At 39.6% G+C, this 18,196-nt stretch overlaps 1 protein-coding gene across 1 annotated transcript in view; it reads right to left on the minus strand.

Moving 5' to 3' along the window:
• Positions 1-3,808: 3,808 nt before the first annotated feature.
• Positions 3,809-18,196, minus strand: part of eif3s10 (eukaryotic translation initiation factor 3, subunit 10 (theta)) — a 73,500-nt gene continuing 59,112 nt past the window's right edge. The window contains exons 12-22 of the mRNA XM_059947964.1: positions 13,419-13,766; positions 12,897-13,001; positions 10,378-10,491; positions 10,122-10,244; positions 9,798-9,951; positions 9,525-9,709; positions 8,669-8,766; positions 6,589-6,851; positions 6,329-6,467; positions 5,356-5,543; positions 3,809-4,696 (exon numbers count right to left, since the gene is read on the minus strand). Coding sequence (XP_059803947.1) covers positions 4,497-4,696; positions 5,356-5,543; positions 6,329-6,467; positions 6,589-6,851; positions 8,669-8,766; positions 9,525-9,709; positions 9,798-9,951; positions 10,122-10,244; positions 10,378-10,491; positions 12,897-13,001; positions 13,419-13,766 — 1,917 coding nt within the window. The 3' untranslated portion in view covers positions 3,809-4,496. The remainder of the gene's footprint in view (positions 4,697-5,355; positions 5,544-6,328; positions 6,468-6,588; positions 6,852-8,668; positions 8,767-9,524; positions 9,710-9,797; positions 9,952-10,121; positions 10,245-10,377; positions 10,492-12,896; positions 13,002-13,418; positions 13,767-18,196) is intronic.

Consider the following 18,196-nt stretch of genomic DNA (forward strand, 5'->3'; position numbering starts at 1 on the left):
TTTCTTTTAATTCTTCGATCCAAGGTAGGCTACCTATGTAGTAACCTTCAACCCAACGTCTTTTTTTCGGAGTTCAAAATGTTTTTGTTGCATGCAGAAATGTAATTTCGTTTTCTCTGCAGGAGTTCATCAATTTCAAAAATGCAACACATTATAGTTTGTTTATACATAGCATAAAGGCAAAAAAAACCCGTTGTATGCAGTGTTATTTCATTTTGTGGCTCCCAGTGTTTTCTTTTCTGTGGGAAATGGGTCCATATTGGCTCTTTTAGTGGTAAACGTTGCCGACCCCTGGCTTAAGTAAACCTCATGGATATATAAAGTGCATATGCCGTTGACGCTTAAGAACTTTTGTTCAATCTAGCCTAGAAAGTTGTAATGGCCACCTGCCCTGTTGTGCTCTAAGACTTTTATTCTAGACACTTACTGAATAGTGTCTAAAAGCAAAAGCATAGAAGCAGGCTACTGTAACTAGAGTCCTTGTCCAGTTGTGTTGTTTTTTTTTTAAAAAGGCCAGTTGTGGTACAGGTGTACTACCTTGTGTGACCTAAAAATGCTGTACATATAATCTAAGGAAATGGGAACTGCTCAAGCTATTGCTATTTTCCAATCTCCTGAAACCGTTCCAGAAACTAGTGATTCTTGTAAGATCATTACTAATCCCAATAATGAGGATACAAGGTTTTTTTTTTCCCCCCAGATACAGAGTGAGATGAAGTACATATTAACTGCTAGAAAGCTAATAATGGGGCAAAGAAGCCTTTGATAAAGTGCCACAGTAGGGTTAGGGTGATGTTTAACAAGAGCCCATGGTATTACAGGAAAGATACTAGCATGGATAGAAAATTGGCTAACCAGCAGGAGAAAAGAGTGGTAATAAAGGGAGTCTTTCCTGGTTGGTTGCCAGTGACTAGTGCTGGGCTACAGCGGTTGATGTGGGATTGCTTCTTTGCATCTTATGCCAATAATTTGTATGAAGGAATTGATGACTTTGCAAACTTGGCCAGAGACTATAGAAAGATAGATGCAGGGGTAGGTAGTGTTGATGAAGCAGGATGCCTGCATAGGATTGGGAGAATGGGCAAAGTGGCAGATGTAATATAGTGTAGGGGAGTGCATAGTCATGCACTTTGATTGAAGGACTAAATGCATGGACTATTTTCTGAATATTCAAAAATCAGAGGTGCAAAGGGACTTGGAAGTCCTTATGCAGGATTCCCTAAAGGTTAACTTGCAGATTGAGTCAGTGATATGGAAAGCAAATTCAATTGAGAAAACTAAGATACAAATGCAAACATGTAATGCTGAGATTTTATAAGGCTGTACAGACCACTGTGGGCAGTTTTGGGCCCTTTATCTTTGAAAGGATGTTCTGGCATTGGAGTGGATTCAGAGGCTGTTCATGAATGACCCCTGGATTGAAAGGGTTAACATATGAGGAGCCTCTGATGGCCCTGTGCCTGTACTCACTGGAGTTTATAAGAAGGGGAAAAACAGAGGCTGTTCCCCATATTGGGGGAGGCTAGGACCAGAGGACACAGCCTCAGAATAGAGCGACATCCATTTAGTACAAGGAAAGATTTTATTAACCAGAGGGTGGTGAATCTGTGGAATTCATTGTTGCCGACAGCTGTGCAGTCTAAGTCACTGGGTATATTTAAGGTGGAGGAGGTTGATAGGTTCTTGATTAATCAGAGCATCAAAGGTTATGAGAAGAAAGTAGGAGAATGGGGTTGAGAGACAATTAATCAGCCACAATGGAATGGTCTAATTCTGTTATGTCTTATGGTCCAAGTTCAGTGAATGATAGTGAAGCCTTAGCCAGACTAAATTGATTATTTACTGATCTAAATATTTCATTCAAAGAATTTGAATGAGATTATATTTGGACACTGGTAATTTAGTTTGACTAGGATTTAATGAGAAGCACGTGCACCCACTAAATATACTATAGGGAAACCCACTCATTGTCTGGTGCTGGATTAGGCTGTAGGACAGTTTTGTAGTTACTTTTTTTTAAATAAATATTTATGCTTATGACCATGCTCTTCTCACTGTTGCCTTCAAGAAGGTGGTACAGGAGCCTACTTCAGTACTCACACTGCCAGGTTCATGACAGTTACTACTTCTCAACATTCAAGCTCTTGAACTAAAGGAGATTACTGCTCTTGCCCCATCACTGAAATGTTCCTACAACCTATGGCCTCACTTTCAAGGACTGTTCTACCATGTTCTCTACTTAATGCTGATTTATTTATTTATTTTGTATTTGCCTAGATAAAACAAGTAAACCAAATTACTGCAATTTGTATTTCTTCTCTACTGTTGGCTCAAGAGTCACTTAAACAAGCTTCCTTTATTTCACTTCCTCTACTTATGCCAGGTTAATCTTACACAGCACAGATGAAGTCTGGGGATAAACTGAAACCAGACAAAGTGGAAGATAATTCATCTAAGTAATCCAACTGAAGTTGTTTTCTGCTATACTTCAGCAACTGGAACACTAATAGCAAAAGGCAATCCAATTTCCTAAATTGGGGGGGGGGGGAAGATTACAGTCGGCCCTCCTTATCTGCCGGGCATTGGTTCCAGAACCCCCTGTGGATACCAAAAAAACATGGATGCTCAGTCCCTTAGTTAACCTGTCTCCGTGCAGGTGGACTTCAGGATCCAGGGGAGCTCTGCACCCACTGCCCAGAAAACGATCACGACTGAAAATAAAGTAGAAATAATAAAGCAATCAGAAAGAGGTAAAACGCCATCGGCCATTGGAAAAGCATTAGGCTACAGTCGGTCAATGACTGGAACAATTTTAAAGGATAAAATGAGAATAATGGAGCATGTGAAAGGCCCTGCCCTGATGAAAGCTACAATTACTACCTAGCAACAGTGGTTTAATTATTGAAATACATACATTTAAAGTGTTTTATATGCATTGAAAGGTAAAATACATACTAAGACAAATGTTTGACGCTAAATAATACCGGATGTACCTGATCCGACTTAAAGACTTCCCATACTTTAAATCATCTCTAGATTACTTACATTACCTAATACAATGTAAATGCTATGTAAGTAGTTGTTATACAGTATTGTTTAGGAAATAATGACAAGAAAAAAAGTCTGTACATGCTCAAACAACGAGTGCTGGAGAGAAAACTTCCGTGTTTCCCCCCATCCGCAGTTGGTTGAATCCGCGCATCAGGAGGGCTGACTGTACTTCCAAGAGCATCAGATATTGTGATAATATGCAAAAGCAAGCCAACCAATTATGGGAACTCCTGTCAAGTTCAACAATCCAGTTTCCAAGTTGCTTATGTTAACAAGATAATGGTGGGTTGTGTGACACAGCATTACCATACTATTAGACCAAAAGATTAGCAGCAAGTTTGTGTACATTAGCTGCAGGTCCAAATTATAAAACTGACAAATATTTCAAATTTGCATCTTTTCAAGATAACAATTGTAATAGCTGTCAAATAGTACACAGAAATCTAATTTAGCTAGCACCCTTGTATAGCCTTTAAATCTTGACAATTTTCTGATGAAGAGTCTACTACTACCACTCGTAAAGAAATTTTCAACTGATTTTTCAAATCTGCCTCAGTGTTTAAATCACAAACTATCACATAGAAATTCAGCTCCAAATCCAGAGGAAACATCAATGCTTCATAAACTTTGACCTACAACATTTAGGACTCTATTCAAATGAATAACAAGCACTATGCACAAGTTATTTTAGTTGACCTTTTTTCCCTCCTGAAATAGACTGCAGTGTAATAGTCTGCAACACAATTACTAGAACAAATCTGATGAGGAAAACCTTTATTTGAAAGATGGGAACAAAACTAGATCTGAATCAATTTAATCATCCAAATGAAAAACAAAGCAAACCTGACCAAAATTTCTCCAAACTGCAAGGTTTAAATAATGTGACATTTTAAAAATATGTTCACACAATTTACAGTATGACAGCTGACATACTGGCAACAAATAGATGTATATTAAAAGCCTTAAATCACACCTATGTAATACAGCGAGGCTACTTTATCCAAATCAGTTGATAAAAATTGAGATTCAGGTTTTGATGTGCATTTTTCTTTCACATTACAGCTGCATACATAGAATGCCAGTGCTGTTCCTTTACCATAACGTTACCAAGTGACAGGCTGACAAGTAATGGGAAGGCATTGTCCTTTCACATGACAGCTGCACTGGATGCTAATTGTATTCACTTACTGCCCTTATTGTCAACTGATAGGCTGACTGAGTAAAGGAAATGCTTTGACATGCAACAGGTGTTTCACTTCGCAGGCGTCTATCATTGTAGTTGCATGATCAGCTTGTATTAAGTTGTACTAAAATAGATACATGCGTACAGTTTAACAAATGTCAATTTAATTGTTAGCTTCAAAAAGATTAAGCCATAAAGTTACTATAAGTCAGATTGAAAAGGATTCAGCCTGTATCCTGGTAAACAGGACACTGATGTACTTTTAGCGGCGCACTGTAGTCCAGCCTTCTTCATCAATTTCATTTTTGATACGCCGAGGTGTCTCTTTCTCCTTGTCAGTTCGCCAGGCTGATTTTTCTTGGTCACTGTCCTTATGCGACAGACCTTTGCTGGGTGTACCCTTTAGCTCCCTGTCATCCTGGGTTTCAGCTCTTCGATCCTCACCACCACGTCGCCACACACCTATTGAAAATTTTAAAAATAAGCATCATTGACTGAGAATGCAAGAATCATTTTACATTGAATCAAGGAGGAGATCACTACAAATTAAAATTTGACATGCAGCAGGAGAGCACTTAAGCTGAATTTGTTAAGACTCGTGACTATTCACCCTCAAGCCTGAGTGTTGGCACTTACTCCATGTTTACTTCTATGGGCTAGAATCATAATATTTCACAGCACAATCTCCTGATTCACAAACTTTGCAACTAGAAGCCACTATGGCAACTATCTTGCCTTTTCTTTTGGTACATTTACAAAATGGAAGTAAAGCTCAGAGCTAACAACAGATTGCAATGTGAAAGGTGCAAAAACATCTTGTCCAGTCAGGTCATCATGATGAATAAATGTTGTCATATACCATTTGCTTGCATTTTTCACATTCCAACTACAAACTCCAATCCCAAATTGCCTCACAATATGCTACAAGCATATTAAAATGAACACTGAAAATTTATGCACAAGATTTATTCGGATTTCAAAGATGTTAGCAGAGCTTAAAAAACAACACACAACTTAAGGAAATCACTGTGGGGATAAAGCTGGGTCGCCCTATTCTAATGAATAGAGCATTAAGTTTAAGCATAAGCAATAATTAAGCATTAATATTATTCTGCTTTTACCCTCTTCTCGATCACCCCTAACAGGTGGAGCACGACGCTCTGGCTCGATTTTACGATCCTTTATTTCTCGGCGTTCACGGAAGTCTCTACGATCTCGGTCACCATCCCAGTCATCACGCCGAGGAGAATCTCTCCAACTACTGCCCTCTTCAGAGCCTCCACGTCTCCAAGGGCCTTCATCCCTGTCTCTGTATAGCAAAATTTATTACTGTTCATTTGAAATATTAATATAGTGAAAATGGTTACTCATGTATTTGTAGTTCAAAATGATTGTTCCTATATCAATGTTTTGCTTTCCTGTTTACCTGCATTCAAACAAATAAGTAATATGGTCCCAGGAGAAATCATTTTTCTTTCAGCTAATAAGTAAATTCTGTACCAATGGTTGCAAAACTGGTTGATCAATTCTGCAAGAACCCCACATGTTTAAAGCAGTATGTTGAGCTATTCAGATATTTGACTCTTTGTGCAGTTAATATCTTGCCTGTGTAGAGTTACGTAACCAGTGAGGTCAGCAGTAATGTTGTAGTAATTGACCTTATACTTGGGGTTAAGCCAACAGTGAGGAAAGTCTGAACTGCTTGTCTTTTTGGTTCCCAAGTGGACCATACTTATGTTGATGCTGGGTAAACAGCACCAGGCTTTCTTGCCTACAAACAACCTGCTGGATTTGCTTTCACAGTTCACAAGTTGACAGCTATTTAGCCACAGTACCAGAGGATGTTCATCTGGATTCTAACAATGGGAAAACAAAAAAGCATGGATGAAGAAAAGAACCACTTTGTTTAAAAATGTACATCTGAACATTTCACTAAAAACTGTTAAAATACCGCAACAATTATTTTATAAAAAAACAAATAAACATGCTCTCAATATTTAAACATAAACCAATCTAATACATTTAAAGTAACTGCAGTTAGCAGATTGTCTAATAAGATGAAGGAAGATTGTTATTAATTCACAAGCTACAAACCTAAATGGCAGACGTCGATCCTGATCTCGATCCCGATCCAAGTCATGCTCTCTATCCTTGTTATCTTCTGAAGACCTGATGTCTCTGGGTGGGGCCCAACTTTCTTCACGAGCTTTTTCTCTTTCTCTCCATCCACCGCCTCAAATTCAAAAAGAAAATTTTATTTCTTTCAGGTAAATTATACATTATATGGATGGAATTAATATAAACCACAACTGCCTCAGTGAAGCTAAATCCAGAAATAACAAGATATTTTGTACCAGGTCTCTCAAGTGGTCTCCATGGGCCCGGTCTTGAGTCATCTGCACGCCGAGGGCCCCTGTCATCATCTCGGCGAGGTGGTCTGTCATCATCCCTCCAAGATCCACGGTCATCATCACTTCTTCTAAACAACATACTCCGATCATCATCTCCTCTCCTGAACAGTAGTTCCTTATCATCATCCCGTCGGATTCTGTCCTCTCCTCGACGGAATGCAGGCCTTTCATCTTCAAAACCTCGGCTTTCTCCTCGGCGCCATTCTCTAAGTTGGGGGGGGGGGGGAGAAGAGAGGAATTGAACACAGGACAAACTGTTAGAAGATTTCACAATTTTACCCATCTGTAAAATGCAATATTTGAACCAGTGTGGAGAGAAAACTTTTTAATGGGACCAACAGCAAGAATGACAGTAGAGACCTTCCAGAGGGGAAAAGGACTCTGAAATGGGATGTCAAGAGTAAATTCATACATGTGAAAAGAATGAGATGCAGAGTATACTAACTGGTACAATTCTGAAGTCCAATAATATCAAGTGAATATTCAACTACATAACACCTGTATTTTGAAAATAGTAGGCATGCAGTTGAAGCTTAGAGTTATGTGGCTTTATAAATAGGTGTGAAACCAAGACAATATTGGCAAACTTTTAAAAGTCAATTGATCGACTCCATAAATTGGCTCAGTAAAATATTCAAACTACAGCATCCAATTCAGGGTATGCAGTTTTAGGATGAAAGATCTTAAAAGGACTAGAAAATTACTAGGTATCAAGGATGGAAAATTCAGATGCACTGAAATACAAGAAACTAGATTCTTAAAATCAAGGGAATTGAGAAAAATTTTTGATGAGGGACATTGATGGAATTGATAGGAAGGCCATGATCAGAGATCATGGTGTACTTGTTTACTTAATATAGAATATCCATACATTTTGCATAGTGATTAACGCCATTTCACAGTTCTAGTTCAATATTGACCCATGGGAATTGACAGAAATGAGTTAGTGTTAATGGTCATCAACATGGTGTGCCAATGATCCTGTTTCTGTGCTAATATCTATAAATTATAGATATAATATTAAAATTAAAGCATCAGGCTATTGCTTACAAGGAGATTGGGATATAAAACTAAAGAAGCCTTACTGAGATTGCACAGAATTTTGGCAGGCTCTCATATAAAATACTACTTGTAGTTGTGGTCTCTCGACCCAGAGAAGGAAACCGTTGTCACGTAGCTTATGAACACATTCATTAAATTGATTCCAAATAGGAAAAGGTGACAAATTGAATGTATACCCATTGCTATTTCAAAGAATTCAAACATTAAGATCTTTGAGCAACTGACACAGTAGATGCTGAGTGGCTGCATCTATACAAATGGGACAGAGCAGTAGGACAAGAGATTGGTGATTTAGAACTCAGAAGTAGAGCTGTCTACATAGAGGGCTACAGATGTCATACTCTCAAAGCTGAGCTCAATGGGTTATTGTATCTTAAGGTGAATAAATTAGGCAAAAAAAACCAGGAAACATGCTGAACAATTCCACAGGTCAAGGGAAACCCACTGGGAGAAACAGAACTAAAAGGTCATTGACCTGAAATATTAACTGTTTCCCTCTTCACAGGTCTTGCCTGACTAGTTTAGTACACCCAGCATTTTGTTTTTATTTCAGATTTCCAGCATCTGCAGTTTGCTGGTCTTCAGTTATAAGACGTGGAGACTGGTTGTAAATGTGAATGTAATGCAGGACCAATCTCAAAAAACCTTGCATGTTCTTGTCAATAACCACACGGAATTAAACAGTCTGGGGAAAAAAACGGGTAGTTGAACTTTAACTTTTAAAGGTATATCAGCAGATTATATTTGTAATTCAATGCCCAAAAAAGCCACAAGGAAAATTTTAAGTTACTTAAAAAGTCAAGGGTAATACTTCAAAGACAAAATGTAATTGGCCACAGAAGAGAGATTAATTGGATAATATTTTCAAAGAACGCACACACAGCTAGACACTGAGGACATTTACAATGATATGCAATTTGACAACTTGGTTACAAATCACAATTTTAATAGAACTACATACGCATCAGTTCCGCCACGTCTCCACTCAGAGTCTCTCTCTCCACGGGTATCCCTCCAGCTATCTCGTTCACCATCTCTGTCACTCCAGCGATTTAAGTCCTGATAAGAGTACATAACTGTCATTATTGAGGAATTGCAGTTTCCTTTCAAAATAAAGATACATTCTTTGAAATTCATTAATTTCAATTCTGATCATTCTTGAGCAGAATCCTATCGCAACATTGACAGTTCAAAATTAACCACTATGAAACTTGAAATTGTGAGTTAGTCTCCAAGTTGATTTAAAAACCAATGGAGCAAAGTTTTTAACTGTAGCAAAAATATGAAAGTATTAATAATAATTTAAGGTTATTAATATAGATTGAACCTTATATCTTTCCAATTAGCACAAACAATTCCCCAAGAAGTCAGCCAAACAGCAACTTAAAGTGCCTTCGCATAAATGGCAAATTTCTTCATTCATTTAAGTCTAAGCAACATGATCTTCCTCCATGCAGCCCCTACCCCAACCTTCAGATTCACCAATGATATAATCTTATGAGACCCGACATGTGATTCCACACTAAATTTTTGGAAATCTCAAACTGAAAATGTACCAGTCTCATGACTGCAAATCTGAGGCTTGAATATGCGATTGTTAAGTTTGATTCCATTCAAATGGATAAATACACATTGTTCCCATTAGAACCCAAAAGACATGTACAATCTTAATCAACAAATAATTATTTCAGTCATAAAGAAAATAGATATCACACGTTTTGAGCTCTTTTGTTGCTATAGCACGAGTAGGAACAATGTGTTCTCACTTTCTGAAAGATAACAGTGAACAAATACAGATTTTAAATTGGAGCCACTACCTTTCTCCTAAGCTGATCATCAGCAAGTTTTCTTTCTTCTTCTTTACGACGTTCTCGTTCTTCAATTTCCATCTCTCTCTGGCGGCGTTTCCTTTCAGTTTCTTCCAACTTTCTGAGTTTTTCCTGGTATTCTCGCTCTTCTGCTTCCCGTTTCTCACGCTCAGTACGTTCCCTTTCTTCTCGTTCTACATCAAGAAACACAATTGGAAACCATGCTTTACAATAATTAATAGGTTTGACTCCTATGAAAATATCATAGATATAAATTCAAACCTTTTTTAAGCTTTTCCTCTTCCAGCCTCTGAGCTTCTTCTGCTTTTTCTATATAATAAATCCTGCGTCTTTCCTCTTTACGTTGTCGCTTACGTTCCTCTAAGCGCAGGTGCCGTTCCTCATTGAGCTTCTCCTGGAAATTCTTCAGTTTTTCCTTTTCCGGGGAAAGCAAAACACAAAATAAGGAAATAAAATCTATAACCAGTCACAAAGTAATGATTTGATCAGTTCATTGCTGAAAAGTTGCATATAGAAAACCAACCAACCCTACAAAGATGTCAAATATCTACCAGCATGAAATTGCAACATGAAAAAATAACAGACCTCATACACAGTGCGGCGTGAAGCCATAAGCTTAGCCACGAACAATTCTCGATCTTCTAACATTCTTGACATTCGATTCTTGTGTTCCAGTGCCTTCTCCCGCTCTACTTTCATGTTGGTGATCTGTAAATAACAACTTTGTACTTCAATTATGTACAAATGCACCTTTGTCACTTCAATCTCACTGGACTCTAAATTACAACATGAACAAATTTACTGGTGAATAATTGAAGTGTTTTGAAATGATATTACCCACCCTTTCTTCCTCTTGAAGTTCCCACAATTCCATGTCTTTTATTCGCTGTTCCTCAAAAGATTTCTTGAGCAAAGGTATTTCTTCTAATCTTTTAGCTCTTTCATAAAAATCAATCTGTACAAACAAAAACAAACTAAACTGAAGCATGGTCCAGCAATTTTCAAATGCAATTGACAATTTTAAATCATGCGCTCGCCAAATCACAGAAAATTAACCTTTACTGCATCACAAATTTAAAATTCTAGTAGCTGGTTGGATAAATTTAACTAAGTTCCTCATAATCATCTTGGGCAGATAAGACCATAAGATACAGGGGCAGAAGTAGGCTATTTAGCCCATCGAATCTACTCCACCATTCAATCACGGGCAAATCCAGTTCTTCCACTCATCCCCACTCCCCTATCACTGCCTTAAATATACCCAAACCCACAGACTTACACCCTCTAACTAAAGTAATTACTCCGCATCTCTGTTTTAAGTGGATGTCCTTCGATCCTGAAGTGGTACCCTCTTGTCCTAGAATCCCCCACTATGGGAAATAACTTGGCCATATCTAATCTGTTCAGGTCTTTTAACATTCGGAATATTTTTATGAGATTCCCCCTCATTCTCCTGAACTTCAGAGAATACAGCCCAACAACTGCCAAACATTCCTCATACCCCTTCATTCCTGGAATCATTCTTGTGAATCTTCTCTGAACCTGCTCCAATCTCAGTACATACTTTCTTAAATAAGAAGCCCAAAAGTGCACACAATACTCCATGTGGTCTCACGAGTGCCTTATAGAGGCTCAACGTCACATCCCTCCTCTTACATTCTATACCTCTGGAAATGAATGCCAACATTGTATTCGCCTTCTTCACAACTGACTCAACCTGGAGGTTAACCTTTAGGGTATCCTGCACGAGGACTCCCAAGACCCATTGCATCTCTGCATTTTGAATTCTCGCCCCATCTAAGTAATGGTCTGCCCGTTTATTTTTTCCACCAAAGTGCATGACCATACACTTTCCAACATTGTATTTCATTTGCCACTTCTTTGCCCATTCCCCTAAACTATCCAAGTCTCTCTGCAACCTCTGTTTCCTCAACACTACCTGCTCCTCCACCTATCTTAGTATCATCAGCAAATTTAGCCACAAATCCATTAATCCCATAGTCCAAATCACTGACAATTTCCAGGCAATTTCTAAAGTAAGTACATGTTCGGTATAGCATTGTGGGCCGAAGGACCTGTATTGTGCTGTAGTTTCTCTATGTTTCTACATTTTATATACTTAAAAAAGCTTTAGTATCTTCTTTGATATTGGTCGCCAGATTTTTATCTTTTCCTTCCTAATGACCTTCTTAGTTTCCTATTGCAAGGTTTTAAAAGCTTCCCAACCTTTGGCTTCCTCTTGTATGCCCTCTCTTTTGCTTTTACTTTGGCTCTGACTTCACTTGTCAGCCATTGTAATGTCCTTCCATTCAAAAATTTCATCTTATTTGGAATATATCTGTCTTGTACTTCCTTCATTTCTCGCAGAAACTTCAGCTATTGCTGCTCTGCTGTCCTTCCTGCTAGTGTCCCTTTCCAGACAACTTTGCCATTGCAATTTCCTTTATTCCACTGAAATACCGAAACACCGAAATTTAGCTTCTCCTTCTCAAATTTCAAAGTGAACTCAATCATACTGTGATCACCGTTCCCTAAGGGTTCCTTAACCGTAAGCTCTATCACCTCCGAATCACTGAACACCCAATCCCCTAGTCAGCCCAACAAGGTAAATAGCCATCCCTTTGACATTCTACAAATTCTCTCTCGAGGTCCAGTACTGGCCTAGTTTTCCCCATCCACTTTCTTGTTTTAACATTTCTAAAAGACTACAAATGGGAGATATTTACCTATGACTGTGTAGTTTTCAGTATTTAATCTATTAAAACTATTAAGCAGAGTCAGATACGTCCAATACACAAATCATACTTTATCATTCTCATGGCACAATGCAGGACTTTCTCACCACTGTCAAGTGAATCTCTCTTTATATGTCATTATTATTGATTTATAATCTCATCCTTCAAGGTGTATTGATCATTCAAAGGCCAAAAGGCAGAGTACTTTCATCTATGATGTTTACTTTGCAGGTAAGAATGATCCTCTGCAAATCCCCCCAATCTCTTATACCTTAGCTAAATCTGTATATTCTGTATCTGTATGAATATTTTTATTCATCTCTGATAAATGAAAATTTCGTGAGGATATCCCTTAACCCCTTGTTCCAGGAAAAACAAACCCAGCATCTTCAGTTTCTCTCCCCCCATAACTAAAATGGCTACTGGTTTCAGGCATCACTCTCCCCCATTGCCAAACAATTTTTTGGATCCAAATTTCCAACTTGCTCTAGATCCCACAGGCTCCAACCTTTTTGGACTGGTCTCCCTTGTGGAACCTTATCAAAGGCCTTAATGAAATCCATGTAAATCAGTGTCACATTCCACAGTCATGAAGTTTTCTTTTACCGCAATTATGTCAGCTTACCTTTTTTTCTTGATTTTTCAGACGTTCTTGAAGTTCCTTCTTTTCTTTCTCCAGTTGTTCAACCTGCTTAGCCATTATGAAATCCGGATCCAATTCTTCAAGGTCCTGTGATATATATGATCATACACCATGCAGCAAAATTTAAAAAATGCCTCACAATGATTGGAATGTCCTGATGTTGCCAAACAATAAGCACACCTCTTACATTGAAGATTTGTATAGCATTGAGTATTTCTACTCGAGTGCTAGAGTTAAACCAAAAGTAACTTTGAATCAAGAAATTTTGCCAATTTATGATGTAATGGGAACACAAAACTTACCAATAGCCAAAGCAAATTTATGAATGTTTACACAGTGAAGGAAAATAACCAAGGGAAAAGCGGAATATATAGATCAGCAAAGATAAATGGGAGGGGACACAAGTCGTAAAATGCATTTCGGCTAGTTTAGTCGTATGTCCCATTTACAGTGCTCAGTATGTAAAATTACTGAAAAATGTAAACATGTAGAGCAGCATCTCACCTCAATGTCAATATCTTTAAATGCCTTAGCACCCAGTTCAGTTTTTTTGATTTGCTCCAACCGCTCCCGTACATGCTTCCGCTTGATGTTTTCATGTTCTTGCATGAGGCGCTCTTTCTCTCTCTCCTGAGCTTCTTGACGTAAACGTTCTTCTTCAGCTTTACGAACTTTCTGAAGCTCTGCTTCTCGCAGTTCCATTTCTTCCTTCTCTCGCTGAACATTCAGACTTTCCAAGCGCTCCTTTCGCTCTTCGATAGTTTGACGACGGGCAAGGATACGCTGATGTTCCTTCCTGGCATTCTTCAAGTAAGCACTGACAGCCTGCTGGTGCTGTTCCTCCTTCTCACTCTTGATGCAAGAAACACAAACACAACAGGAAAAGGTACATCTATCATTGTTAATGTTCACAGAACAGTACAAACTCCTGATACTTAACGTGAGCACAGAAGGCAAAACTCTTGAGCCTGTGCCAGACAAGGATGAGTTTGTAGATTTCAGGTGGAAGAATTTTAACGTGTTTTGAGCATCCAGGAGCCATGGAGGGTTGGGGAGGGGAGGGGGAAATGTGGTGAACAAATCATCTCACAATTTCTGGTACAAATTGTGCCTTTATCTCCAAAAAACTAGCTAACATGTTATTTAAAAGGACCTTTGACCAAATAATTTCACATTTGATAAGACACAAAACATCAGAGTGCCATTAGGCCATTTGGCCCATTGAGTCTTCTCCATTATTCCATCATGGCTAATCCTGACTATAAGACATAGGAGCAGAATTAAGCCATTCAGCCCATTAAGTCTGCTCTGCCATTCCATCATGGCTGATTCCAGATCCCACTCAACCCCTACACCTGCCTTCTCGTCGTTACCTTTGATGCCCTGACCATTCAGTAAACCATCAACTTCCACTTTAAATATACTCGTGGATTTGGCATCCACAGCAGTCTGTGGCAGAGCATTCCGTAGATTCACTATTCCCTGGCTAAAATAATTCCTCCTTACCTCCAGGTCTAAAGGGTCACCCCTCAATTTTGAGAATGTGTCCTCTAGTTCTGGTCATCCTCACCACAGAGAAGATTCTCTCCACCTCATCTAGTCCTTTCAACGGTCAGTAGGTTTCAAAAAGAAAACGCTGCATTCTTCTAAATTCCAGTTCACCATTTGGTCCAGGTGACACTTTAATTCAGTTTCCCAAGAAACTTCTCTCTAATTATGGTATCTTCACACACTTCACGAACACTGACACCTGGAACTTTAGTGCTACTGCTAGTGTTTTCCACAGTGAAGACGAGCGCAACATACTCAGTTCGTCGGCCATTTCATTCTCCCCCATTGTTACCTGTCCAGCATTATTTTCCAGTGGTACAATATCCACTCTCATCTCCCTTTTAAACTTTATGCATCTGAAGAAACTCTGGGTAATCTCTCTATTATTGGCTAGCTTATTTTCGTATTGCATCTTTACCCTCTTAATGACTTATTTAGCTGCCTTCTGTTGGCTTTTAAAAGCTTCTCAAACCTCTAATTTTCACTATTACAGAAAGACGACAAAACCTAGGAGCAGAACTATTTTGCCCATCAAATCAGCTCTGCCTTTCAATCATGGCCAATCCTTTTTCCACTCCTCAACTCATGCCATGTCCAATCAATCTCTGCCTTAATTACACCCAACAACCTGGTGTCCACAGCTGCCTGGTAACATATTCTACAACAGACAGACATACTTTATTGATCCTGAGGGAAATTGGGTTTCATTACAGCCGCATCAACCAAGAATAAATTGAAGAATGAATTGGGAGAAATTGTTATGGGAAACAGGGAAACGGCAACAGAATTTAAAGCGTACTTTATATCCGTCTTCACCAGGGTGGACACAAGCAATCTCCCAGATGTATGGATGGGCCAGGGTCATAAGATATCAGAGGAATTGAAACAGATTGACATTAGGAAAGAAACTGTGATGAGTAGACTGATAGGACTGAAGGCTAATAAATCCCCGGGTCCAGATGCTCTGCATCCGAGGGTTCTAAAAGAGGTGGCTCAGGAAATTGCGGATGCATTGGTAATCATTTTCCAATGTTCCTTAGATTCAGGATCAGTTCCTGAAGATTGGAGAGTGGCTAATGTTATCCCACTTTTCAAGAAGGGAGGGAAGGAGAAAACGGAGAACTATCGCCCTGTAAGCCTAACGTCAGTCGTGGGGAAGATGCTCGAGTCCATTATTAAGGACGAAATAGTGGCACATCTTGATGGCAGTAATAGGATTAGGCCGAGCCAGCATGGATTTACCAAGGACAAATCATGCTTGACTAATCTGTTGGAGTTTTTTGAGGGTGTAACAAGGATGTTAGACGAGGGTAAGCCAGTGGATGTAGTGTACCTAGATTTTCAGAAGGCATTCGATAAGGTGCCACATAGGAGATTGGTGAGTAAAATCAGAGCTCATGGCATTGGGGGCAGGGTTTCAACATGGACTGAAAACTGGTTGGCAGATAGAAAGCAAAGGGTAGCAGTGAATGGGTGTTTCTCAGACTGGCTGGAGGTGACTAGTGGGGTACCACAGGGCTCTGTATTGGGCCCACAGCTCTTTACGATTTATGTCAACGATTTAGATGAGGGCATTGAAAACTATATCAGCAAGTTTGCTGACGATACTAAACTGGGTGGCAGTGTGACATGCGAAGAGGACGTTAGGAGAATACAGGGAGACTTGGATAGGCTGGGTGAGTGGGCAGATACTTGGCAGATGTCATTCAATGTGAATAAATGTGAAGTTATCCACTTTGGAAGCAGGAACAAGAGGGCAGAGTATTGTCTGAACGGTGTAGAGTTAGCTAAGGGAGAAATGCAAAGAGACCTAGGAGTCCTAGTTCATCAGTCAATGAAGGTGAATGAGCAAGTGCAACAGGCAGTGAAGAGGGCAAATGGAATGTTGGCCTTTATTACAAGAGGAATTGAGTACAAGAGCAAGGATGTCCTTTTGCATTTGTACAGGGCCCTGGTGAGACCACACCTGGAATATTGTGTACAGTTTTGGTCTCCAGGTTTAAGGAAGGACATTCTGGCAATTGAGGAAGTGCAGCGTAGATTCACTAGGTTGATTCCTGGGATGGCAGAGCTGTCTTACGCAGAGAGATTGGAGAGATTGGGCTTGTACACACTGGAATTGAGGAGATTGAGAGGGGATCTGATTGAAACGTTTAAGATAATTAAAGGATTTGATAGGATTGAGGCAGGAAATATGTTCCAGATGTTGGGAGAGTCCAGTACCAGAGGGCATGGATTGAGAATAAGAGGTCAGTTATTTAAAACAGAGTTGAGGAAAAACTTCTTCTCCCAGAGAGTTGTGGAGGTGTGGAATGCACTGCCTCGAAAGACGGTGGAGGCCAATTCTCTGGATGCTTTCAAGAAGGAGCTAGATAGATATCTGATGGATAGGGGAATCAAGGGATATGGGGACAAGACAGGGACTGGGTATTGATAGTGAATGATCAGCCATGATCTCAGAATGGCGGTACAGACTCGAAGGGCCGAATGGTCTACTTCTGCACCTATTGTCTGTTGTCTAATAGTGTAGAAATATAGCAATATAAAACCATAAATAATTAAATAACAATAAGTTAATCATATAATAAGTCCAGGACCAGCCTATTGGCTCAGGGTCTCTGACACTCCGAGGGAGAAGTTGTAAAGTTTGATGGCCACAGGCAGGAATGACTTCCTATGATGCTCAGTGTTACATCTTGGTGGAATGAGTCTCTGGCTGAATATACTCCTGTGTCTAACCAGTACATTATGGAGTGGATGGGAGACATTGTCCAAGATGGCATGCAACTTGGACAGCATCACTCTAGCACACTCTGGCTGAAGAAATTTCTCCACATCAGCTTTCAATGGATGCCCCTCTATCTTGAGGTTGTGCCATCTTGCCCTAGACTCCCCCACCAAGAGAAACATCCCTTTCCACATCTACTCTGTCTAGGCCTTTCAACATTGGAAAGGTTTCAATGAAATCCACCCTCATCCTTCTGTACCTAGAACCATCAAGCGTTCCTCGTATGATAACCCTTTCTTTCCTGGGATCATCCTTATGAAGCACCTCTGGACCCTCTCCAATGCCAGCACATCTTTTCTTAGATGAGGTGCCCAAAACTATACACAATACTCAGGGTGCAGCCTACTAGTGCTTTATAAAGCCTCAGCATCTCTTGTATTCAAGACCTCTTGAAATGAATGCTAACATTGCATTTGCCTTCCTCACCACCAACTCAACCTGCAAGTTAATTTTCAGGGTGTTCTGCACTAGCACTCACAAGTCCTTTGCATCTCAGATTTTTGGATCTTCTCCCCGTTTAGATTATAGTCTGCACATTTATCTATCCTACTTGTAATCTCCTCAAAGAATTCCAATAGGTTCATCAGGCAGAATTTCCCCTGAAGAAAGCAATGTTCACTTTGTCCCATCTTGTCCTGTGTCACCAAGTAATCCATAACCTCATCCTTAATAATCGACTTCAACGTCTTCTCAACCACTGAGCTCAGGCTAATTTCTCTATAATTTCCTCCCTGCAGCCTTCCTCACTTCTTAAAGAGGAGAGCGATATTTGCAATTTTCTAGTCCTCTGGCACCAGGCTAGAGTCTAATGATTTTTGAAAGGTCATTGCTAATGCCTCCACAATCTCTACTGCTTACTCTTTCAGAACCCTCAGGTGCAGTTCATCTGATCCGAGTGACATGTGTACCCACTTCTCATCCTTCACATCCTTTAACATCTGGC

The sequence above is a fragment of the Hypanus sabinus genome, chromosome 22, assembly GCF_030144855.1.
Source record: "Hypanus sabinus isolate sHypSab1 chromosome 22, sHypSab1.hap1, whole genome shotgun sequence".
In the NCBI taxonomy this organism is placed as follows: domain Eukaryota; kingdom Metazoa; phylum Chordata; class Chondrichthyes; order Myliobatiformes; family Dasyatidae; genus Hypanus; species Hypanus sabinus.